The sequence below is a fragment of the Chiloscyllium plagiosum genome, unplaced genomic scaffold (genome assembly GCF_037043375.1).
Source record: "Chiloscyllium plagiosum isolate Xiang-an unplaced genomic scaffold, Cpla_swu_hap1 HiC_scaffold_23, whole genome shotgun sequence".
Lineage (NCBI taxonomy): Eukaryota > Metazoa > Chordata > Chondrichthyes > Orectolobiformes > Hemiscylliidae > Chiloscyllium > Chiloscyllium plagiosum.
Window position 1 is genome coordinate 21,742,317 of NW_028270161.1, and position 25,927 is coordinate 21,768,243.

The window sequence follows — 25,927 nt, forward strand, 5'->3', positions numbered from 1 at the left end:
GTCTAGAATTAAATTTTGCTTGTTGGCTTGCGTATTGGCTAAAAGGTATTCTCTTGGATACAATTTAAAAGTTTAGTTCTCTCGCTACCTGCGCACCCAAGCTATCCCCATTAATATTTTGGTCGTTAAAAATCTGTAACTATTAGATCATGTCTCACTAATTTGATTGAGTTTTTTGAAGAACTAATGAAGCGGATTGATGAGGGCAGAGTGGTGGATGTGATCTATATGGATTTCAGTAAAGCGTTCGACAAGGTTCCTCATGGTAGACTGGTTAGCAAGGTTAGAACACATGGAATACAGGAAGAACTAGCCATTTGAATACAGAACTGACTCAAAGGTAAAAGACAGAGGGTGGTGGTGAATGGTTGCCTTTCAGACTGGAGGCCTGTGACTAGCAGTGTGCCACAAGGATCAGTGCTGGGTCCTCTGCTTTTCATCATTTATATAGATGATTTGGATGTGAACATCGAAGGTATAGTTACTAAGTTTACAGATGACACCAAAATTGGAGGGGTAGTGGATAGTGAAGATGGTTACCTCAGACTACAACAGGATCATGATTAGATGGGCCAATGGGCTAAGGAATGGCAGATGGAGGTTAATTTAAATAAACGTCAGATGCTGCAGGGCAGAACTTATACACTAATGGTAAGATCCTGTGGAATGTTGCTGAACAAAGAGACTTGGAGTGCAGGTTCATAGTTCCTTGAAGGTGGAGTCGCAGGTAGATAGGATAGTGACAAAGGCATTTGGTATGCTTTCCTTTATTCATTATTGCATTGAGTATAGGAGTTGGGAGGTCATGTTGCTGCTGTACAGGCCATTGGTGAGGGCACTTTTGGAATTCTGGTCTCAGTCCTATAGAAAGGATGTTGTGAAACTTGAAATGGTTCAGAAAAGATTTACAAGGATGTTGCCAGGGTTGGAGGGTTTGAGCTACAGGGATAAGCTGAATAGATTGAGGCTATTTTACCTGGAGCATCAGAGGCTGAGGGGTGACCATATAGAGATTTATAAAATCATGAGGGACATAGGCAAGATATTTTCCCTCGGGTGGTGGTGTCTGGATGTAGAGGGCATAGGTTTTGGGTTGAGATGGGAAAAATTTAAAAGGGACCCAAGAGGTAACGTTTTCACACAAAGGTTGGTGCGTGTATGGAATGAGCTGCCAGAGGAGGCAGTGGAGGCTAGTACAATTACAACATTGAAAGGGCATCTGGATGGGTAGATGAATAGGAGGGTTTGGAGGAATATGGGTCAAGTGCTGGCAAATGGGACTACAGTAGGCTGCGGTATCTGTTTGGCATGTTCAAGTTGAACCGAAGAGTCTGTTTTCATGTTGTACATCTCTACAACTCTATTACTGCCGTACTATTCTCACACTTCTGAAATCTGATTACATAGTTGATCCTCTGTCTCTGCCTGACTGATTTTGGCCCTGTAGCACACCCAGCAGTACATATGCCTGTTACATGTTTTTTTTACTTATACTGATGTGACCTCATTTGATCATCCTACCAAGTTATCATCCCTCCTCAGTGGTATAATTGATTCCTGTTCAATATTGACCTCCACCTTCCATCCCTATCTTGTGTAAATACTCTATAACCATAAATTTTCAGCTGCCAATGCTGCTCATCTTTCAGTTAAATCTATCATACTTTCATGTGTCTATCTGAGCCCTACCATCTGAGCCCTAAGCCAATCTATCTTATTCCTCAGGCTTCTTGCATTAAAATATATATTCCATTTGGCCTTATTAAAGCCACTTCTTTCTTCCTAGTTATGTTTCCTTTGTCTTCCAGACTTGCTTACTTAAGTTTCAAATTTTGATTGCATCTCAGATTCTCTTCCCTCTGAACTACTTATAAGGATCCCATTCCCCTCCCAAACTAGTTTAAATCCACTCTAACAGCATTAGCAAACCTCCCCATGAAGATGTTGGTGTGTTCCTGTTCAGATTCAACCTGTTCAATGTGGTGAGGTCCCACCTCCCCCAAAATGATTCCAATGCCTCAAGAATCTACAGCCCTCCCTCCATGCATTCACATGCTCTCCTCTTCAAATTCTCTATTCATTGTTACATGGCACTGGGAGTGAGCCACTGATGAGGGACATTTGATGACCTGTTTTGCAATTTCCTGCTTAACTCCCTAAAGTCTGTTTGCAGGAGCTTTGCTTTCAATGCTATTGGTCCCAACACGGATCTCAACCTCGTCCTGTCTGTCCTCCCCCTTGAGAATTCCACGCAGCCATTCTGTGACATCCTTGACCCTGGCATCAAGGAGGCAACATACCATATTAAAGTCACTGCAGATATAGGAGAGTTGATGTTTCAGGCATAAGCCTTCAGGAATTCATGATGAAGGGTTTTTGCCCAAAACATCGACTCTGCTGCTCCTCGGATGCTGCCTGACCTGCTGTGCTTTTCCAGTGCCACACTTTTCGACTTTCATCTCCAGCATCTGCAGTTCTATCTTTCTCCTCCTCACGGCACTTATAATCTGGGTTACAGTTAGAGTAATGCTCATTCTATACCTGTTACTTATTTCAACATTTTACTTCAGCTTGAGCACAAAACATATTAACCTAATTTACCATTGGATAATTTCAGTGTCCCATGCCAGTCATTCCTGACAATTTTCTTTGACACAAGATAAAGTGGTAAGATGTGTAATCTGTCTTCACTAGTAGTGTGATGTAACCCATATAAATTTTCACTCTGTCCCACAGCACAAAGAAGAAGAAAGTCAGGTGCAATATAAAATAGGATGCAAATACTCCTCTCCATTTTAAGATGTTACTGACAGCTACTGTCATCTTCTTAGCAACATTTGAGAAGATTTGTAGCTCAGGTTGAGGTTTTGGATGTAGGTTTGCTCACAGAGTTGGAAGGTTTATTTCCAGTTCCGGTTGGAACTCTTATCAACAAACACATCGAGTTAGACCCCCATCTACCACCCCCTGAGAAAAAGGAACAGGAAGTGACTTCACCACAGGAAATGACATCAGCAACCCAAAGGAACCCAAACATATAAATAGAAAGCAGGAATTTTCAGCAGTGCTTCACCTAAGGCCCACTGAAGAAACGTCTGGAAATGTCTATCATCTTCTGTCATTAATGGTTGTTTCTGCCCCATGTTTATTTCCTACAGGACCAAATACCCAGCCACACAGCCCACATTCATTGCATGAGTTTGCACGAAAAGGCCACAATTTCATGTCTTCACCACAGCCAGAACAAAACAACTCCTGACAAAGTAAACAAAGTCTCCTACCTGTGAGATGAAAAGTTATCATACGATCCAACTGTATAATGCCTGAAGAGTCGCTTTGTTCGGTCTTCACGTGTTTCTGGAAAAAACGTTGAAGACTTAAATTGGAAAAAGACAGTGAACAAACAAACAAATAAAAGTGCAAAACATATCAGCATAAAGCAACACAGACAGCCTTAAGGATGGGGAAACTGAAAGACTTAGGAAACAGCACAGTGACCGTCCCTCCATTGTAAGGTCAGAAGTGGGGTGTCACTGATGATTGCACGATGTTCAGCACTATTTGTGACACCTCAGATATTGAGGCAGTCCACATCTATATTGATGTGCAGCAAGACCTGGACCACATCCAGGCTTGGGTTAATAAATGGCCAGGAACAAACGTGCCTCACAGGCAATGACCATCTTCATTAAGAGAACCTTGTCATCATTCCTTGATGCATTGCTGAATACAATTGCTGAATCCCCTATTAACATCCTTGGGGTCATCCTTGAACCTGGCAACCAGGACGCAACATACCTTTGACAAACCATCATATAAATGGTCAGAAACTAAGAATTCTGTGGCGTATTACTCACCAGCTGTCTCTCCAATGACTATCCATCATCTACAAGGTACATGTCAAAAGTGTGATAGCATACTCTCCACATGCCTGGATAAGTTCAGCTCTAATATTACTAAAGAAGCTTGACATCATCCAGGACAAAGCAACCTATTCATTAGCAACCCATCCCTCAACTTCAACATGCACTCCCTTCACAACGGCTGCAGTTGCAGCAGTGTGTATCATTTACAACACGCACTGAAACAACTCATCAAGGCTCCTTGAACTGCACCTTCCAAATGTGTAATCTCTACCAGTTAGAAGAACATGGGCAGCAGATACATGGGAACACTCTGACTACCAGCAAGTTACCCTCCAGGTCAAACAATATCCTGAATGGAACTGTATCACTCCTCCTTCAATATTGCTGAATTAGAATCATAGATCCCCTTTCTATCAGCACTATGGGTGCTCCCATATTCCAATAACTGCAGCAGTTTCAGAAGACAGCTCGCTACCACCTTCTGCAGGGCATTTTGGGATGGACAATGGCCAAGCTAGCAACACCATCACCCCATACACAATTTTAAAATAAATCACAGTGAAACAGAGATATCAGGGAACACAATGAAACACAGAGACCGAGGAAAGAGAGAACTGATAGAAGCACAGGATGGTGACTTATAATCATGGATTTGGATGGAGCATTGGGATGATTCTGGGTTGGAAATCAATCCCATGAGTCGTGGCCATCCAGGTGAACTTACCATTGGCCAGCCTGGGTTTGGGATCAAATTAGGAAACAATAAACAGGAGGACCAGTGAGAAGCTCGATTAAGGGAACAGAACTGAAAGCAACACTGGCAGGCACCAGCAGCAGGAGCAGCGCTGTGCAGTGAAGCTAGAGAAGTGAAAAGGAAGAATGGGGGAAGACAGATGCTGGAAGAGGATGAATAAAGCTGTGATTTAGGGATGCAGTACATGGACTACACTGAAAGTGGTGAGAGGATAGAGGTACATTCCTTTCCCAGAGAGCTGTAGGTGAAGGCCAGCCAAGATATGCTTGGCTGGTGGATGTACAGGTGGAGAGCAGCTGGATTGTGGTGGGGAGAACATAGAGAGGTGCAGGAGAAACTTCCTTGACCTGTAAAGGTTGAATGAGGTGAGTGGCATGCAAGTGTCACGTAGGGACCATCACTTTCTCACCTCCATAACTCTCTTCAGAATACCTTCTGCAGCTCTCTATTTGTAACCAACACCAAAGCATCTTTACCTGGGCTCCATCTCTATAGATAGCAATGAAACAAACTCTCAGTTGGCCAATTTAGTACTCCTCCCCCCACAGCAAGCCCCCCCTCAAATGTTGTACTTACAGCCTATGCAAAAACAGATTCAATCATTGCACTTGGTAAAAACTGAAAGAATTGCAGATGCTGTAAATCAGAAACAAAAACAGAAGTTGCTGGAAAAGCTCAGCAGGTTTGGCAACATCTGAGAAGAGGAATCAGAGTTAACACTTTGGGTCCGGTGACTCAGCCCCGAGGAAGGGTCACTGGATCCGAAACATTAACTCTGATTTCTCGTCACAGATGCTACCAGACCTGCTGAGCTTCCCAGCAATTTCTGTTTTTGCGCCTAGAGATTGCACTTAGTCTCATTCCAGGCAAAGAGCAAATACAACTCCTGGGAGAACTGCAGAAGTGGCATGGAGTGGCATCTTTGACAACACTGGCAGTAATGCAGGAGGATGCAGTGGAAATTGATAGGATGGCATAAGCACATTCTCTTGCAGGTGGAGGTGTTGCATTAGTGTTAGATATGACATGCAGCTGGATCCAACAAATTTGTATGGGGAGCTTTCTTCACTGATTGGAGAAATGTGTGTGCTTCCAATTAAACCTGTTGGACTATAACCTGGTGTTGTGTGATTTTTAACTTTGTACACCCCAGTCCAACACCGGCATCTCCGAATCATGGAGACATATGATTATTACTGAAAAACAAAGACATAATTTCTCTGTTAGCTATGTATCTTATAGACTATTGGCTTTTATCTTCTGCAGGGGAATCACTGGACCCACAGTAGAAATGAAGAAGGAGGCAATGTATTCATCCCAGGAGCAGCAGCATTCAAGATGCAGTGTTAATTGACATATGTACCTCCTCCATTAGTGTATGTATGCTCACCTCAGTAAGTCCAGCATCACAGATAGAGTGGCACTAGTTGAGGAATACTTTACAACTTTGCATCTGTCCTTACTAAAAACAAAGGTGCTCCTCAGGCTATGGTGAAACTGGTGGAAATTCTATCAAGAGACGGGTTCAAATCGAATAAGGAAAAAGTGTTGGATAGGCTGTTGGTGCTTAAAAGTTGGCAGACACTGGGACCAGACGTGATTGCAGGGGCACTGATCATAATCTTCCAATCTTTCCTAGAATAGCGGAAAATGCCAGAAAACTGGAGATTGTAAAGTTATGGCTAGGTTGTAAAGGTTGCAAGGATAAGCACAGCAATTACACAACTGTTTAAGTTTAGCATTAGGGAAGGTTCTAGAAGCAGTTATTCAGAATAGCCTTCATAGTCACATGGAAAAAGTTGGATTGATTTGGAAGAGTCAACAGGGATTTCCAAAGGGAAAGTCATGCTTGACTAACTTGCTTTTTTGAGGAAGTTAGAGAAATGGTTGATGTGTGTAACACTGTTGATGTGGTATACATGGATTGCCAGATGGCATTTGATACAGTGGCACACAACAAACTTGTGATGCAAGTTACAGTCATGGAGTAAACGTGAATGTCAAGAAATAGACAGTAACAGCAATGGATACATTTGAGGCTGGAGGAAGGTTTGTAATGGAGTTTCCCAGGGATCAGTATTGGGGCCCTTGCTTTTCCTAATGTCATGATCATGATATTGTTATTCTGGGGAAAAATTCCAAAGTTTGAAGATGACGTGACACTGTGAGGAGGATGGTGTGCAACTCCAAAATGATACTGACAAGTTGGTGGAGTGGACGGATAGGTGACAGACGAGAAGTGTAAGGTGATGCATTTTGGTAGGAAGATGATGGAAAGACAACATAAAATAGGGGGTACAATTCTAAAAGGGTGCAACTGCAAGGGGACCTGAGTGTACTTGTGCACAGATCACTGAAGTACAAGCAGAGACAGCAGTTAATAAAACATCTATCCTTAGCCTTTTTAATAGAAGCATAAAGTACAAGAGCAAAGAGGTGATGTAAAGTTCAGTTGTTAGACCATAGCTGGAATACTGTGTACAGTTTTGGACACCTCATTATAGGAAGATTGTGAACACTTTGGAGTGAGTGTCAAAATGATTTTCCAGAATGGTTCTAGGGATGAGGAACTTCAGCTCACGAGGACTGATTGAAAAATTGGGGCTGTTCTCCTTGGAGAGAAGAAGGTTAAGAGGAGAAATGATACAGGATGTCAAAATCATGAACAGCCTGAACAAAGTGGATAGGGATAAACGGTTCCCAATTATAAAAGCAATAAAAATGAGAAGGCCTAGATTTAAAGTGATGTGCAAAAGGAGCAAGTGTGGTGTGAGACAAACCTTTTTCACTCACCGAGTAGTTAGGGTATGGAATCCAGGGCCTGCAAGTGTGATAGCTGCAGGTTCAATTGAATTCAAGAGGACATTGGATGCATATTTATCTAGAAATGATGTGTAAGGATGTAGGGAGAAAGCAAGAGGTTCGCACTGGGTAATGATATTCATTTAAAGAGCTGGTGCTGAAGGGGTGGAATGAATGGCCATCTTCTGCACCGTAACAATTTGGTGATTCGGTGAGTAGGTAAAGATGCTGCAGATACAGACAGCTATGGAACATCCACATCAAAGGCCTGAGAAAGCATCTGACAATGGTCAGCTAGAAACAGATGCTGTAACTTGGTGAGGGGTGGGGGGTTATTTGCTACACAAGTACTCACTGAATAACAAAGATAAATACAAAGATATGAAAATGTTTGGTCAGCTTTCAGAATTCCCTGAGTTGCCGTATTATCTACTACTGAACACAGAGGAATCCACTGTGGCCATGTCTGCTAAGTTTCTAGAATACAAATGCATTGAAAGACTGGTCAATTGAGAAGCAGCTGTGGTGGATACAAGCACATGGCTGTGGTCTCCATGTATTGGCAGCTACACTGCAAAGCATTGAGCAAACTTTTGTTTTGAAGACTGGACAATGCATTCAAAAACATTCAAAAAGCTCAACACCATCCAGGCTAAAGAAGCCTCTTTGATCGACATGCCCTTCATTACCTTAAACATTCACTCCCTCCAGTAGCAGTAGTAATGTAAGATTTATAAACTGCAATGTAGCAACTGCCAAAGGCCCCTTCTACAGAACCTCCTACTTGGAAGGATAAGGGCAGCAGATGCACAGGAACAGCACGACCTGCATGTTAAAGGCACAAACACTCCTCACTTGGAAATACATTGCCATCCCTTCACAATGACAAGTCAAAAACGTGTAACTCCCCTTTCTAACAACACCTTGGCACTGCCTACAGCAGATGGACTGTACCATTTTAAAACAAGGCTCACCACCATCTTCTCAAGAGTAACTAGGGATAAGCAACAAATATTAATTTTGAAATGATAATTACATCCCATGAATGAATTAAAGCAAAGCTCAGTCATACTTGTTTAACAGGAAGGTGTATGTAGTACGAAGCGAGAAGAGGTTGATAGGTATGATTGCATTCACGGCTCTCCTACAGGTTTTGTGCCTACCCCTCAAACAAAGAAAAACAGCTGATCCCATTTCTATTAGTGAAGCTGCCACTGCACATCTGCAGGTAAGACAGGCTTTTCAGGGGCCTTCAAACCAACCAGTGGGAACATACAATCACCATGTGGAGGGTCAGGGCCTGAAAATGAGCAGGCTGCCTCCAGCTCTACTGCAAGGTAGCAATGCCCCAGTACAGGGCAATAATCAGCACAGTGCCCTCAGTTGAAGCTCACCTTGTTTCAGGTATCATGGCTTTTTTGACATGTGAGATGTGTATGCTTGTCATCGTCCTCCTTCAGGGAAGCCTGTCAGTCTGTGAAACAAGGGTGTGTGAAGACTGAAATAGCTGTGCACTACAAATGGAAGCCTTTACAATCATCAAGTAGAGCTGGACAATCTATAGGAACCTGATAGCCATGTGGGTGCAGTCTGATCTCAGGAACGCCAACATGAAGTGACTCTGATAATGCTTTAGGGTTGGTTTATGACATACATTTGAAATGGATGTACTAGGAATGCTCTGTGATTCAAGGAATCTGTGACCTGGCTGATACCCCAGGGGCTGCTGACTGTGAAACCTGACGACTGTTTGCAGGAGAGTCCTGCCCTGAGCTGGACAGTATTTGAGTGGCCTCTTTCTTCCAATGAAACGATGCCGTGCTCCATACAGACACAGGTCGGTGCCCACTTGATGTAATAGTTGCTGCCTTCTGAGGCGCTGCTGCTCTGACAGGGCAGATAGCTATCCATTGGCCTGCCACACTGGATAAGGTGGTACCTTCTTCCTTTGGCCGTTGCTGGTGTTCTCTGTTGGTTGCTGCAACTGCTGGTCCTGTGGTGTGTGACGATTCTTCTTAAGTGGGTGCTGAGTAAGGACACACCTTTAAAAAAATCCATGCTGCCCATTGTTTCTCCAACTGGCTTTGATGCATTGACAGTAAGTTCCTTTTCCTGTGACGTACCCAAAGTGCTTGCTTTGGGGACTGCTCCACAGTTGAATTGGAAAAGCACAACAGGTCAGGCAGCATCCGTGGTGCACGAGTGTCAACATTTTGGGCACAACCCTGCTGTGCTTTTCCAGTGCCACACTTTTCGACTCTCACTCTCAAGTATCTGCGGTCCTCACTCTCTCCAGATTGCTGCAGTTTGTGCTATGCTAACACCACTAGCAAAATGCGTCCAGAAACCCTAGCCACTCTCCCTTACATCTAAGACATCTCGGAAATAACTGCCAGACTACTCAGACCTCGTGACACTGTGGTAGCTCACAAACCCACCAACACACTAAAACAGCAGCTAATGAACTTGAAAGACCCTAAACAGACAACAAGCAAAACTAATGTAATTTACAAAATACCATGCAAGAACTGTAACAAACACTAAATTGGACAAACGGGCAAAAAACTAGCCACCAGGATACGTGAACATCAACTAGCCACAAAACGACATGACCCTCTCTCACTAGTATCCTTACATGCAGATAAGAAAGGATACCACTCCAATTGGGACAACACATCCATCCTAGGACAAGCCAAACAGAGTCATGCATGAGAATTCCTAGAAGCATGGCATTCCAACCGCAACTCTATCAACAAACACATTGACTTAGACCTCATTTACCACCTCCTGAGAAAAAGAACAGGAAATGACACCACAAACCCAAAGAAACCCAAACATAAATAGAAAGCAGGAATCATCAGCAGTGCTTCATCCGGAGGCTCACTGAAGATGCTACCTAGTACGGTGAGGAAAATGAACCTTCCAGCTCAGCGAGCAAACCTACATCCAGAACCTCAACATGAGCTACAAATCTTCTCAAAACCCACTAATTATTAGCAGCACAGCTGGCCTTTTACAGTTGGTTTCCCCCTTGCCGTAGCTGCAATGATGGCAGCTGGATGTGTGCTTCAAACGTAACTCTCTTTTATTATTGGCTTTTGTTTTATTCATTCACGGGATGTGGGTGGCACTGGCCAGAGGGCAGTTGAGAGTCAACCACATTGCTGTGAGTCTCGAGTCCCATGTCGGCCAGACCAGGTAAGGATGACAGTTTCCTGCCCTAAAGGACATCGGTGAAAAGGGTTTTTCTGACAACTGACAATTGATCTACAGTCATCATTAGATTATTAATTTCAGATTTTTATTGAATTCAAATTCAAATGTCTGCTGTGGTGGAATTCAAACTGGGTTCCCAGACATTCCCTGGGTCTCTGGATTAACAGCCCAGTGATAATACCATTAGGACATTGCATCCTCTATTGCCAGCATGTACAACATGAATGTCATAGAGACACAGCTATTGTGCCTCATTCCATTGTTCTTAACTGGGTTTTTCAGTTGCTGTAATTAGCTATATAAATTTCACCCTCGGGGGTTCCTGACCTCATTGTCAAACAACACCTTGGAAAAGTGAACAGAGACAGAAAGCTGGAGGGTCTCCAGTCTGATATATGTTTGTGCTACGTTCTCAACAGCAATCCAGTTTCCTACTGCCTGATAAAATTCTGCTCTCAGATACTGAGATAACATAATCAAAACAATCCTCAGGGTTCCCACTGACTAGGAACTGAACTGAACAAACTACATCCTGTGGCTTTAAGAGGAGATCAGACGGTGGGAATTTTGTAGTGAGGAAGATAACTCACTCACTCACTTCCTGTCTATAAGGAATACAAATCAGGAATACCTCACCACTGGCTCAGATAGAGTTATTCCAACAACAATCAACAAGCTTGATACCATCCAGGGAAAAAAAAGCCTCCTAGATTGGCATTTCACCCACTACCTTCAACATAAATCCACTTCATCACTGAAGCACTGGATGTGTACAATCTACAAAGTGCACTTCAACAACTCACCAAGGCTCCTTTGATAGTATCTTCCACACCCACGATCTCTACTGTCACCAAAGACAAACGGTTCAAGAGTGCAGCTCCAGGGCAATTAGGGATGCACAATAAGTTCTGGTGTGAACAGCAACACTCACATCCCAGGAACAGGTATGAAATATGTATACATTTAAATGAACTCACATTAACACAAATACTTCAGCATACCTATTAATACACACAATGAATGTTGATTTCATGGGAATGTCTCCTGTATATGTTCTATTGCAGGTTAACATTCTGCTCAGTTTGTGAGTCAGCAACCCTCTTTGTTGGGAGAGACTGTGACTCATTCCATATTGAGAGAATAAAGCAAGGTTGAACTTGCTCTGAACCCATTGCTTTTACCATTCATCAACCTGTCCCTTCAATACTGTTACTCAATGACCTGATAAAGTGAACTCTCTGATGCACCTAAGGGGTGAAAATTCTTTCAGTTCTTGTGGGCAGCTCTCCTGAGATATCTCCTATTATTTCGGCCTTTTTATAACTAGGGTAGTTCTACTTTTCAAGCATATTCAAATCAGAGCATGTCCACAGTTCACTAAAAATGCTGAGCAGGGAAAATCACACTTTCACACAGAACAATCCAAGTATTGAGGTTCCCCAGTGAAATTCTAAATGGAATGGAGTTATTGAGGTCTGCTCTTGGCACAGGGGAATTCTGATAGTACCATCTTCTGATACTGTAAGATCAAAAGGATAACACAACAGAGTGAATCTATAATTGGATAACTTTCTGACACAGTGAAACTCTGATTGGATCATGCCCGTCTTGCCTTGGTAATTAAAGAAAAAGATCTTGTATATCTTTTAAACCATTTATTCATCTTTGCCGTCATCTTTAGGGATGTATGGATATTCATTCCAAGGCCCCTTTCTTCCTTCCAACTTCTCCTGATCCTACCATTTATTGTATATCATCCTACCTGGTTTTCCCTCTTCAAAAGTGTGTCACCCTGCTGATTCGATTCCATTTCACTCTTTGCTGCCTCCTTGACCCACCCATTTGTATCTTACTGCAATCTTCAGCATTAGCTTTCTTCCTAATAATTAACCACGTGCTTTGTATCAGCTTTGTCCTCAATCACTCATATAAATCACAGAATCAGAAATTAGTACTGAGTCCTGTGGGATATTCACCAACCATTATCTTTAATTTCCTGTAACTCAGCCAGTTTTGGATTCAACTTAACACTTGCTGTTTGGATTTGGTTAGTTCTTACATTTCTACCAGTCTACCAGTTGGAATCTTGTTGAAAGTCGTTCCAAAATCCTTGTTGACCACATTGAATGGGCTAACCCCTATCCTTCTGTTACCCCTCAAATAAACAAAGTTAAGTGATTCAGACACAAACATCCTTCAATAAATCTATGTTGAATGATAATGATAATTTTTACTGTCCCTTAAGATTTTGTTCCAATAATTATCCTTATCACCAAGGCCAGGCTGATTGCATTTGCTGGAACATTCTGTCCTCCATATGTAAACAAAAAAGTAGTGCAGGTATTAGGAACTCTTTTTGTTGCAGGCCTGTAGCCAAGGTGGACTGTGAGATGATGCCAGGTGATTGTTGTTAGTTCCTCCCTTGCTCCTTTTAACAACTTGGGATACATTTCATTCCAGGTTGGCAACTTAACCACTTTCAGATTTGGTAATCCCATTAATTTTTAAAAATTCATTTGTGGGATGTGGGTGTCACTGGCTGGGTCAGCATTTATTGCCCATCCCTAATTGCTCTTTAGGAAGTAGTGGTAAGCTGCCTTCTTGAACCGCTGCAGTCCACCTGCTATGAGTTGGCCCACAACGCCATTAGGGAGAGAATTCTAGCAATTTGACCCAATTACAGTGAAGAAGCAGTGATATATTTCTAAGTCAGAATGGTGAGTGGCTTAGCAGGGCACTTGAAGGTGGTGGTGTTCCCATATATCTGCTGTTCTTGCCCTTCTAGGTGAAAGTGGACTGGAAGGTGCTGTCTGTGGATCTTGGGTGAATTTCTGCAGTGCATCTTGGTCTCTCACTACACTAATCCAATTCTAACATTTCACACTCTCTTCCCAATTACAATCTCTGAAACATCCCTCTCTTTTGGGAAGATAGATTCAAAGTATTCATTAAAAACAATGTCTATGCCTCCTACTTTGACACACAGGTTACTTTTTTGTCTCTTCTCGGCTGCACTCTTTCCTTAATTTTTTCTTATGGATCAACATCCACAATCCATACATTGACCCAGCACTCAATGTTGGTCAATGGATCAGTGTCCAGAGTTGGTATCACAGATCAGTGCCCAGAGTTGGTGCCACAGATCAGTGCCCAGAGTTGGTACCACAGATCAGTGCCCAGGGTTGGTGCAATGGATCAGTGCCCAGCACCCAGGGTTGGTGCAATGGATCAGTGCCCAGGGTTGGTGCAATGGATCAGTGCCCAGGGTTGGTGCAATGGATCAGTGCCCAGGGTTGGTGCAATGGATCAGTGCCCAGGGTTGGTGCAATGGATCAGTGTCCAGGGTTGGTGCAATGGATCAGTGCCCAGGGTTGGTGCAATGGATCAGTGCCCAGGGTTGGTACAATGGATCAGTGCCCAGGGTTGGTGCAATGGATCAGTGCCCAGGGTTGGTGCAATGGATCAGTGCCCAGGGTTGGTGCAATGGATCAGTGCCTAGGGTTGATGCCACAGATCAGCGCTCAGGGTTTGTGTGATAAACTAAGCAGAGGAAAGTGATAAACTAAGAATAATGCTCACATGAAGCACGGGGTAACACAATTAGACTTCACCTGTAATTACTTTGCGAAGGACTGAGTCCTGTGCAATGGGAAGGAACCTCACTTCCAGAGTGGGCCAACTTAGACAGATCAGAAACTGTGTGATAGATGGTTCATTTGGTTATATGCAACTCCAATGAAGAAACTGCAACAGATCTCCTTGGGAGTACTTCATGTGGTCCTTTTTAAAAATCTTTACTGTTCCAAATGACTGTGTCAAGGTTTGATTCATTTCCCTTTCTCCCACGCTGTAGCTGATTTCATATACTGTAAGTACATGCATATATGCTCAGTTTATGTTCGGATTTGCGCTTGCTAGTGCCCCACTCCCAGTTATTTAATTACATCCTCTCTTGAAAGTACTAGGTAGTCAATGCAGAGTAACATTTGGTCAAATCAAGCTTTCAGTGTCCTGAGAGTGTTTTATGGTTCACTCACTGCAGCAAAGTTTGACTTCTTATCTAATCCTTAGCTCTCTAGAGATAGCTAGATGTTGAAAGTGTTGCCTGAATGAGAAAAAATTCAGTTTTGCTTGTATTGAGTTATTTTGTTATTCACAGGATAAGGGAAGTAATTGTGGGCAGCTCTCCTGAGATATCTCCTGTTATTTCGGCCAGTCAACCATATTGCTGTGGGTCTGGAATCACATGTAGGCCAGACCAGGTAAGCATGACTGTTTCCTTCCCAAAAATGACATTGTCATGATCACCATTCAGGTTCGAATATTTTTTATTGAATTCAAATTCCATCATGTGTCTTGGTTGATTTGAACTCGAAACCCAGAACATTACTTAGGTCTCTGGATGAGCAATCCAATGAGAATACCACTGGGCTGTTGCCTTCCCTAAGTAATGAGCACAGTGGCTCAGTGGTTAGCACTGCTGCCTCATAGCACCAGGGACCTGGGTTTGATTCCAGCGTCGGGTGACTATCTGTGTGAATTTTGCACTTTGTGCCCAGGCTTTTTCCGGGTGCTCCAGTTTTCTCCCACGGTCCAAAGATGCACGGGTTAGGTGAATTGGCCATACTAAATTGCCTATAGTGTTCAGGGCTGAAAATGTGTTGCTGGAAAAGCGCAGCAGGTCAGGCAGCATCCGAGGAACAGGAGAATCGATGTTTCGGGCATAAGCCCTTCTTCAGGAATGTGTTCAGGGGTGTATAGGTTAGGCGCACTAGTCAGGGGAAATGTAGAATAATGATATGGGAATGTGTCAGTGTGAACTTGTTGGGCTAAATGGCCTGTTTCCATACTGCAGGGATTCTGTGATACATTCCCTGAAAAAGTGAAGTTATTACAGTTGGGCAGCAGAGGGCAGCATTATTTAAATTTTCAGCCACTGGAGAGAATTTAATTTGAGCTGCAGTGGTGAGCAGGCTTTATTGAGCACTCAGATTATGCCAGATGTGAGAGCTGTTCCAAATTGACTGCTAAAGGAAAGTCAAGGACCAACCCATGATTTATGGCCAGAATCACGAAAAACTTGCTCACTCTGTTTCAATCCACTTGACTACATCCACATACACAATGTCGACAACAACGTCCTGGAACAGTAATGTTTGCCATCTGCTAATTATGGCTTATTCAAATAAAATAAACTGAAATCCCACATCCTATTGCTGGATCAGTGAATAGATACATTCCCATCTGTGGAGCTGAGAAACAGAAATTAATCTGCTTTAGTTAAATCTTTCCGTTGATTACTAGGCAGTGAGTCATGCTGGAAGCATAAGGGAGTGAACAACAGGTGAGGGAAGAGTTGGGGTTAACTGTGGTGCCCATCAATGTTGAATCAAATGCCAATATTCACTGTATCATATGAAAAGTAACCAATTGGACTACAGAGAGAGAGAGCGAGAGAGACAGACAATCGGGGATTTATCTATTAACACAAAGATGGAAACTGGAAGAGAATAGATCAAGACAAAGTGACAGAGAAAAAGTCAATGTGAGAGAGATAGAGACACACAGGCAGAAAGATAGTGAGACACACAGAGATGGAGGGAGATAGGGTCAAAAACAGGAAGATACATAGAATTAGTGTGATGTGTAGATAGACAAGACACAGATATGTAGACATTGACACAGAGACACACACAAATGCAAACTTAGAGCAGAGAATTAGATACAAAAACAGAAAGAGACAAAGAAAGGTAAAGTTTCTTTACGCAGAGGGTGGTGGCTGCCTGGAACGAGTTGCCAGAGGAGGTGGTAGAGGCGGGCACAATAGCGTCATTTAAGATGTATCTGGATATTTACATGAATGGGCAGGGAGCAGTGGGATACAGATCCTTAGGAAATAGGCGATAGGTTTAGATAGAGGATCTGGATCGGCGCAGGCTCAGAGGCCCGAAGGGCCTGTTCCTGTGCTGTAATTTTCTTTGTTCTTTGTATGGCACAGACACCAAGTTAAGACTGAACTGGAACAATAATCTAGAGGTTGTAAGGTCAAAAAGATTGTCATTTACGAACTGGTATCTAAAAAGTGACCACTACAACGGCCAGATTGTTGGGAAACTAGTTTAGGTTTTTTTAATGTGCTTCAGGAAAAGGAATTCGTGGTGGGTCCAGCCTACAGTGGACGCCAGGCTGACAGTATATGGTCAGGCTATGTGGCGACTTTGACAATTCTGAGAACAAATAAAAATGATAATGAGAAAACTATGGAGAACAGATACAGAAAGAGAAGAGGATAAAGGGAGGGGCATATGGCTCAGTTTTAATCCATTCACCTTAACTTGAAATTGTGACTATAGCTGAGGGGGGGAGTGGGAGGGTAGGTGGGAGAGAACATAAGAGAGGGAGAGTTAATGAGTCAAACAAAAGAGAAAGAGTTACACTCATTAACAGCAACTACTCCATCCTCTTTTTTGAGGTGATCCCAAAACTACTGAAAATTGTGTTGCTGGAAAAGCACAGCAAGTCAGGCAGCATCCAAAGAGCAGGAGAATCGACGTTTCGGGCATCAGCCCTTCTTCAGGAATGAGGAAGGTGTGCCAAGCAGGCTAAGATAAAAGGTAGGGAGGAGGGACTTGGGGGAGGGGCGTTGGGAAGGCGATAGGTGGAAGGAGATTAAGGTGAGGGTGATAGGCCAGAGAGGGGGTGGGGGTGGAGAGGTCGGGAAGAAGATTGCAGGTCAAGAAGGTGGTGCTGAGTCCGAGGGTTGGGACTGAGATAAGGCGGGGGGAGGGGAAATGAGGAAGCTGGAGAAATCTGCATTCATCCCTTGTGGTTGGAGGGTTCCTAGGCGGAAGATGAGGCACTCTTCCTCCAGGCGTCATGTTGCCATAGTCGGGCGATGGAGGAGGCCAAGGACCTGCATGTCCTTGGCGGAGTGGGAGGGGGAGTTAAAGTGTTCGGCCACGGAGCGGTTGGGTTGGTTGGTGCGGGTATCCCAGATGTGTCCTCTGAAATGTTCCGCAGGTAGGTCCTTCGCCTCCTCCATTGCCAGACCATGGCAACACGACGCCTGGAGGAAGAATGCCTCATTTTCCGCCGAGGAACCCTCCAACCATGAGGGATGAATGCAGATTTCTCCAGCTTCCTCATTTTCCCTCCCCCCACCTTATCTCAGTCCCAACCCTTGGAGTCAGCATCGCCTTCTTGACCTGCAATCGTCTTCCCGACCTATCCACCCCCACCCCCTCTCCGGCCTATTACCCTCACCTTAACCTCCTTCCACCTATCGCATTCCCAACGCCCCTCCCCCAAGTCCCTCCTCCCTACCTTTTATCTTAGCCTGCTTGGCACACCTTCCTCATTCCTGAAGAAGAGCTTATGCCTGAAACGTTGATTCTCCTGCTCCTTGGATGCTGCCTGACCTGCTGCGTTTTTCCAGGAACACATTTTTCAGCTCTGATCTCCAGCATCTGCAGTCCTCACTTTCTCCTAGTTGATCCCAAAACTACATCAACACATACAGAATGAAACAGACACAGAATGGTACACTTAGATAGATAGGCATTTGCTTTTTCATATTTTTGCTTTGGGCTGGAACATTGTGATATTAGGCGTGATTTATATTAATATTATTAATTTTATATTTCTTTGGTTTTGATTTTGTGACATATGTACTTTATGTGTGTGAAACCCCTGTAAAGAGTTTAGTGAAGAATAAGGCCCAGTGAAAATTCTTCAGTGTAAGGAGTTCAGTTCAAATGTTCCACAAGACGTGATTAAAACCCAAAGGAGTTACTTGAAGCTGAGAAAGTCTGAGCTCAGTTGTAAGAAGACTCCAGGAAGTGGCTATCAGATTCTCAAGAGGGTGAACTGAAGCCACACATAAATTACAACCGATAGATGTAAATAGAAAGGGAAGTCTCTCCGGTGTGACTACTGTAAAGGAGTACTTTTGGGATTAACAGGAGTGTATTTTATCAGGTATTGCTGAGTCTTCAAATTTTTTATATGTAAATAATTTTGTTGATTCTATTTTATCTTCATTTCCTTTGTGTAATAAAGTGCAGTTTTGTTGTTAAAACAGAATCTACATGATTTTTGTGATTGTGTTTCAGTGAAAGATCACACTGTTAAGACCAAAGCAAAAAAAAATCTCACATCCCAGATTTCCACCTGGGATCTGACCTATTTAGTAATAGCATCAAATTAAATCATAACAAACATGATTGAACATCCAGGAGAAAACAGAAATAGTCAAAACAAGTTGGGATATGGTAAAGGATGGTGTATGCTGTGGGTGCCTGTTTCTAAGGAGTCAGATCTAATGACAATTTAGGAGAAAGTGAGGACTGCAGATGCTAGAGATCAGAGCTGAAAAATGTGTTGCTGGAAAAGCGCAGCAGGTCAGGCAGCATCCAAGGAGCAGGAGAATTGACGTTTCGAGCATAAGCCCTTCTTCAGGAATGAGGAAGGTGTGCCGAGCAGGCTAAGATAAAAGGTAGGGAGGAGGGACTTGGGGGAGGGGCGTTGGGAATGCGATAGGTGGAAGGAGGTTAAGGTGAGGGTGATAGACCGGAGAGGGTGTGGGGGCAGAGAGGTCGGGAAGAAGATTGCAGGTTAGGAAGGTGGTGCTGATGGGTAGACAGGCCGCCTACTTGCGGAACGTTTCAGAGAACACCTCTGGGACAACCGCACCAACCAACCCAACTGCCCCGTGGCTGAACAATAACTCCCCCTCCCACTCCGCCAAGGAGATGCAGATCCTTGGCCTCCTCCATCGTCAGACCCTGGCAATATGATGCCTGGAGGAAGAGCACCTCATCTTCCGCCTAGGAACCCTCCAACCACAAGGGATGAATGCGGATTTCTCCAGCTTCCTCATTTCCCCTCCCCCCACCTTATCTCAGTCCCAACCCTCGGACTCAGCACCGCCTTCTTGACCTGCAATCTTCTTCCCGATCTCTCCGCCCCCACCCCCACTCCAGCCTATCACGCTCACCTTAACCTCCTTCCACCTATCGCATTCCCAATGCCCCTCCCCCATGTCCCTGCTCCCTACCTATTACCTTGGCCTGCTTGGCACACCCTCCTCATTCCTGAAGAAGGGCTTATGCCTGAAATGTCAATTCTCCTGCTCCTTGGATGCTGCCTGACCTGCTGTGCTTTTCTAGCAACACATTTTTCAGCTCTAATGACAATTTAGTTTTACTAAAGAACATTGCATGGCACTTTACTTTCTCCTGGAGATTACTCACACAGCAGGGTAAAGATGATTGGTTGTTGTATAGTGAAATGGATGAGGACTTTATTGTTGATGAGTAAATCTCAAGCTTAATCTTTAAAATGTAATAAATTCCAAAAAGAGAAGAATAATGGAAGGGAAGAGTTCGTTTGTGCGATTATTATCTATGTCATTCATGGTATGAGCTCATGTTTGCCCTTGCGAATGTTGTGTGCAATGTGGACTCAGTCTGAGCAAATCAGAGTCTCATGCACTCAAACTAGGAAGTCGTAGTAAACGGATAATAAAGTTGCAAAGTGACAAGGTGGTTCTGGGAGTAGTTTTAACTTTTGGTGTGAGTGTGAAATGGATGAAAATGGGTTGGTTTTCAATGTCACACCACTACCCCATTCCCAATGAGGTCAAATCCACTAATCTCACCAGCTCACCATATCTCATCTCCATCAAACCACCTTACGTACTACCTCTAAACCCCACTTACAAATATTCTCCTCTCTCAACTCCACCTTTGAACTTCTCCTCTTGTACTTCAGTGTCATCTGCCAAACTCCATCTTTTATTTCTCAACCCCATCCTCTCAGTTTCTCCCCAAACTCCAAAACACTAACTACCTATTTCCTGTATCTTAAAAATCTACCCACCAATCTCCATCCTATGTCCCTTAGCCTCACCTATCCACAACGTCCTCATAACCACAGTGCAATAACCAGTTCACATGGTGAGTGCTGGAGAAACTCAACAGGTCTGGCAGCTTCTGTGGAGACAGAGTTAAAGTTTTGAATCAAGTGACTCTTCTTGAGAGCTGAGATAACCTGCTCATTTCCTTTCCGCATCACTCAATCTGAATTCTATCCTGAAACACATCCAATTGATCTTTCTGCAGCAGTATCTGAAGAGACAACCTAATTATAAATCCTTATCCTTCTCTCTTTTCCTTTGAAAACTCACCCATCAAAACAGCTGTTTGTAATTTGAAGACACCCAAAGACTTAATTGCTGCAAACTGAGAGTCTTTTTTATGGTGAGTATGTTATTTTTCCGTTAGTGGATAGCTAGACAGATTCATGCCTTTCATTTAGTTTGTTGATAAGTTCCTAATCTTTGAATAATTTAGTGGCTTTAATAATAAAACAAACTCTTTCCTTCCCAATTTAAGGGAACTAGCTAGTTAATTTCACCAAGTTATACACAGTGAAGTATATATATCAGCTGGAGTATGGTGTACAGTTCTGGATGCCACATTATCAGGGAGATGTGAACACATTACAGAAGGTGAAGAAGCAATTTACAAGAATGATTCAGGGATGTGGAGAGATTGAGGAGGTTGGGAATGTATTACTTGAAGAATGCTGAGACGAGATCTGATAGAGATTTGCAAAGTCATGAGTGGGCTGGGGAAACTAGATCGGGAGAAGCTGTTCCCACTTATAAAAGGAACAAGAACAAGAGGGGCATGTAGTTAAAGTGCCGAGCAAACAAAGCAAGGACGAAGCAAGGAAAATGTTTCAACTTAGCGAGTAGTTTGGATCTGCAATGAACTGTCTGGAGGTGTGCTGGAGGCAGGCTCAACTGAGACATTCAAAAAGGCATTGGATGGCTTTAAAGAAAAATAATGTGCAAGCATCTGGGGAGAAAGCAGAATACTGGCTCTGGCTAATGATGCTCATTTAATGAGGCACGGTGGGCTGAATGATCTCCTTCTGCAGTGTGACAGCTCAGTGATTCGGAGATATGAGTTGATGACATCACCTCCCATTTAAATTCAAACTCTGTTGGGATCAACTCAGGAGAGGGTCAGAGAGAGGATTCAGTTCACCCTTCTACCTTGGTCATAATGGGACTCTGGGGGCTTTTCTTTCCACGCGTGGTATAACTTCACTGGGCACCCTGGCACTCAGTTCCCACTGGGCCTGATGAGATCAGCAACATTGTACCACAATTTTTCTCTTCATTCTAATTCCATGATATGAGAAAAGACAAATTTAAATCCAAAGTACAGTCTATAAACCCTGAGTTTCTGCACTTGGCGGTTGCAATCTTAATTTCATTCTCAATTCAAACACAATCCTGAATAAATGCAATCTCAATCCCAAATTCTATCCTAATCCCAATCTAAATATCAATCCTAATCCAAATCTCAGACACAGAAGAACCATAGCCTTACGCACTGCCTGGCCACAATCTCAGTCCCATTACTAATCTCAAACTCCAGTTTCAGTTGTTACCCAAAATAATGAACCACCCCAAACCTGAAAGCAGTTACCCCCATAGTGCAGGACTCTTTGTGGATGTCAAACCACACCCCCTTTTGCAGCAGTCACTGTGCAACGTCCTTCATTTAAATAACCAGTAGTATAGCCAGACACTGACAGCTGTTGTGAAAAGGTAGGTGTGAAAGGTCAATGCAGGTTTAGGGTGGCAGTTGGCTAAGAGATTAGGACGCAAGGTGGGAAGGGTGCCAGGTGGGCAGTGTCCCAGGTGAATAGGGTGCCAGGTGGGCAGGAAGGCAGGTACCAGGTTGGGCAGCATCCCAGGTGGGTAGGGTGTCAAGTGGGTAGAATGCCAGGCAGGTGGTGTTCCAGCTGGGCATGGTGTCCAGTAAGTGTAGTACTTTGGATAGTTGTAGTTCTGGGGGAGGACTGGTAGGGGAAAGGTACATTGGATGTTGCAGTGAGTTGGGCAAAGGGGTTTAGACCTGGTGGTGGTGGAGAGGGGAGAGGTGTGTTTGTCTGCAGTGGCAGGGGAAGGAGAGAGTCATTGTGTGTGCGTGTGTGTGTGTGTTGTCTGAGCATTGTCAGGCCAGGATTGAGCATTGTCGTTCATCAGTTCTGGCATGGGGGAGATAGGGGTGTCAGCTCTAAGGCCTGTGAGTGAGGAGGGAGGAGAGAATTGTATTGGCATGGGGGAAGAATTTGCTTGTGTTGGGAGTGGTTGTCAGCAGTCCAGGGGGTATAATGGGTCAGAGAAGGTATATTAGAAGGTAGGGCGGTGTTAGTTTAATAATTAAGATTAGAGTGGTGCTGGAAAAGCACAGCAGGTTAGGCAGCATCCGAGAAACAGGAAAATCAATGTTTTGGGCGAAACTCCTTCATCAGGAATCCAGGTTTCCTGATGAAGGGCTTTTGCCCGAAACGTCGATTTTCCTGCTCCTCGGATGCTGCCTGACCTGCTGCGCTTTTGCAGCACCACTCTAATCTTGACTCTGATCTCCATCATCTGCAGTATTCACTTCCGCTTGGTTTAATAGTTACCTAGGAATTACACTTAATTGTCTAACTTTTCCTGGGTGATGACTAATATAACTGAAGCCGTACCCTCCCAATTCTCCGCTGTTAGTGAAATATTTTGTAGAATTCCAGACACAGGAGAATTCCTCATCGGAATTGTCAATTTCCCAGAAAATTCCTACAGAGTCTGCATTCCCAATCTGTGCTCGTCCAAAGATTATCGGGCCAATGGAATATCCAGGCCATTGTCTCTCTCTCTCTCTCTCTCTCTAAACTGGGGAAAAAGTATCTAACTGCAGTGGGGGTTACATCAGGTGCCAAGGAGTTGTCGAGGTAACCAAGATGGGGCCTTAAGCTTGTCCATATCTCGTCTAAGATGTCATTTTGGAAGCCAGAACTCGAATTGAGTTACAGCTGAGAACAATAACCTAAGGATTGTTAAGAAGCTGATTGTCACTTAAATTGCCTGCTCGTGCTCATTAAAGAGCCTGGTTTCATTCTTTTACCAAAATAAACTCTGATGTGTCTGAATTCGACATCAAGGGTGAAATCCTGTTCCCAGGAAGAGTGATTTAACAGCAAGCTTTCAATAAGGATGAACACAGTGTTTATGTTTGTGAATGCAGAACAATTAAATTGTCTTGCTGTCCTTGATCTTTTTAAATCAACGGCTATCTGATATAAAGCAACTGACCCCACACAAATCACAGCTCAGCTAACTGAAGCTGAGACACAAGCTGCATACCAACCAGGAACAGAATTAGGCCATTCAGCCCCTTGAGTTTGCACTGCCATTCAACAAGATCATGGCCGACATTTCCTATTTACCCCTGAGAATCTTTGATTCCCCTGCCTGACAAGTATCAATAAACCTCCACCATAAATATATTTAATGATTGCCCCCCCACCTCCATATAGTTTGTACATTTCCAGATGACACCATAATTGGAGGTGTAGTAGACAGTGAAGAAGGTTACCTCAGATTACAACGGGATCTTGATCAGATGGGCCAATGGGCTGAGAAGTGGCAGATGGAGTTTAATTCAGATAAACGCGAGGTGCTGCATTTTGGAAAAGCAAATCTTAGCAGGACTTAGACACTTAATGGTAAGGTCCTAGGGGGTGTTGCTGAACAAAGAGACATTGGATTGCAGGTTTATAGCTCCTTGAAAGTGGAGTCACAGGTAAATAGGATAGTGAAGAAGGCGTTTGGTATGCCTTCCTTTATTGGTCAGAATATTGAGTACAGGAATTGGTAAGGTCCTAGGGAGTGTTGCTGAACAAAGAGACCTTGGATTGCAGGTTTATAGTCCTGGGAAGTGGAGTCGCTGGTAGATAGGATAGTGAAGAAGGCGTTTGGTATGCTTTCCTTTATTGTAATTGTATTGAGTACAGGAGTTGGGAGATCATGTTGTGGCTGTATAGGCCATTGTTGGAACATTGTATGCAATTCTGGTCTCCTTCCTATCGGAAAGATGTTGTGAAACTTGAAAGGGTTCAGAAAAGATTTACAAGGATGTTGCCAAGGTTGGATGATAGGTTGAATAGGTTAGGGCTGTTTCTCCTGGAGTGTCAGAGGCTGAGGGGTGACATTAAAGAGGTTTATAAAATCAAGAGGGGCATGGATAGGATGAATAGTCAAAGTCTCTTCCCTGGGGTGGGGGAGTCCAGAACTAGAGCTCAGAGATTTAGGATGAGAGGGGAAAGATATAAAAGAGATTTAAGTGGCAACGTTTTCATGTAGAGGGTGGTACGTGTATGGAATGAGCTGCCAGAGGAAGTGGTGGAGGCTGGTACAATTCCAACATTTAAAAGGCATCTGGATAGGTATATGAATAGGAAGGGTTTGGAGGGATATGGTCCGGGTGCCACACCACCCTCTGAACATGAAAAAAAATGCTCCTCATTTCTGTCTTGGAAGAGTGAAGCCTAAACAGTGTCCTTGAGTTTTGCACTCATCCACGACTAGAAATATTCTTTCCACATCCATTTTGTTAGAACTATTTGGATCTTATACACTTAATTCAAGTCACTGTTCCACGGTCAGCTGTGTAACCAAGGCCAATCTGCTCACCCATTCCACATAAAACAATCCACTTATTCTATCAGTCCAGTGAAATTCCTTTGAACCACCTCCAATATCTTTCATTAAATAAGAAACTAAAACTGTATAGTGTTCAAGGTGTGGTCTTGTCAATGCACTATATAACTAAAGCATGACATTCCAATTTTCCCCCACATTTCCTCCTTCTTTGTTCTCCCCTGAAGGTGCTGAACATCTTGAGGTTTCTATTATTGAGTATTGCCTATCCCTAACAATAGCTATTCTTCATGAGGAGTGGGTTGCTAGAGAGTTTGCTGATAGGATGCAATCGCATTGAGCTTGTCCTTATTGGTCACAGTGTGAAGAAAAGGGACCACTCACCAGGGAACAGTGAACATATGGAATTCTTTGTGAAGTTATGGAGTGGTTAGAAAATAGTATGCATGCCAATGGAAGTATGCAATCTCATTCAACTATTGCACCTTTTGCAAAAGAGCAAGCCATTTTCCGTGGTGTTTTACCCACATACAAGGCACTTCAGAGGCTAATTACCCTGGCTGGGGTGTCTCAGGATAAAGGGTTGGCCAGTTTGCACCAAGGTAAGGAGAACATATTTCACTCAGAGGGTTGTGAATTTTCCGAATTCTCTACTCCAGAGGGCTGTGCATGTTCAGTTCATTAGTAAAGTTAAGATTGATTATTGTATTATTTTTGGACAGTAAGGTTAAGAGAATGGTGATAGGGCAGAAAGTGAAAAGACCAGACATGACCTTAATGAAT

At 43.5% G+C, this 25,927-nt stretch overlaps 1 protein-coding gene across 3 annotated transcripts in view; it reads right to left on the minus strand.

Annotated features, from left to right (window-relative positions):
- Positions 1 to 25,927, minus strand: part of shank3a (SH3 and multiple ankyrin repeat domains 3a) — a 1,012,090-nt gene that overhangs the window by 285,178 nt on the left and 700,985 nt on the right. For all 3 annotated transcript variants that reach the window (XM_087999457.1, XM_043713934.2, XM_087999456.1), the window contains one exon: positions 3,282 to 3,357. In XM_087999457.1, coding sequence (XP_087855583.1) covers positions 3,282 to 3,357 — 76 coding nt within the window. The remainder of the gene's footprint in view (positions 1 to 3,281; positions 3,358 to 25,927) is intronic.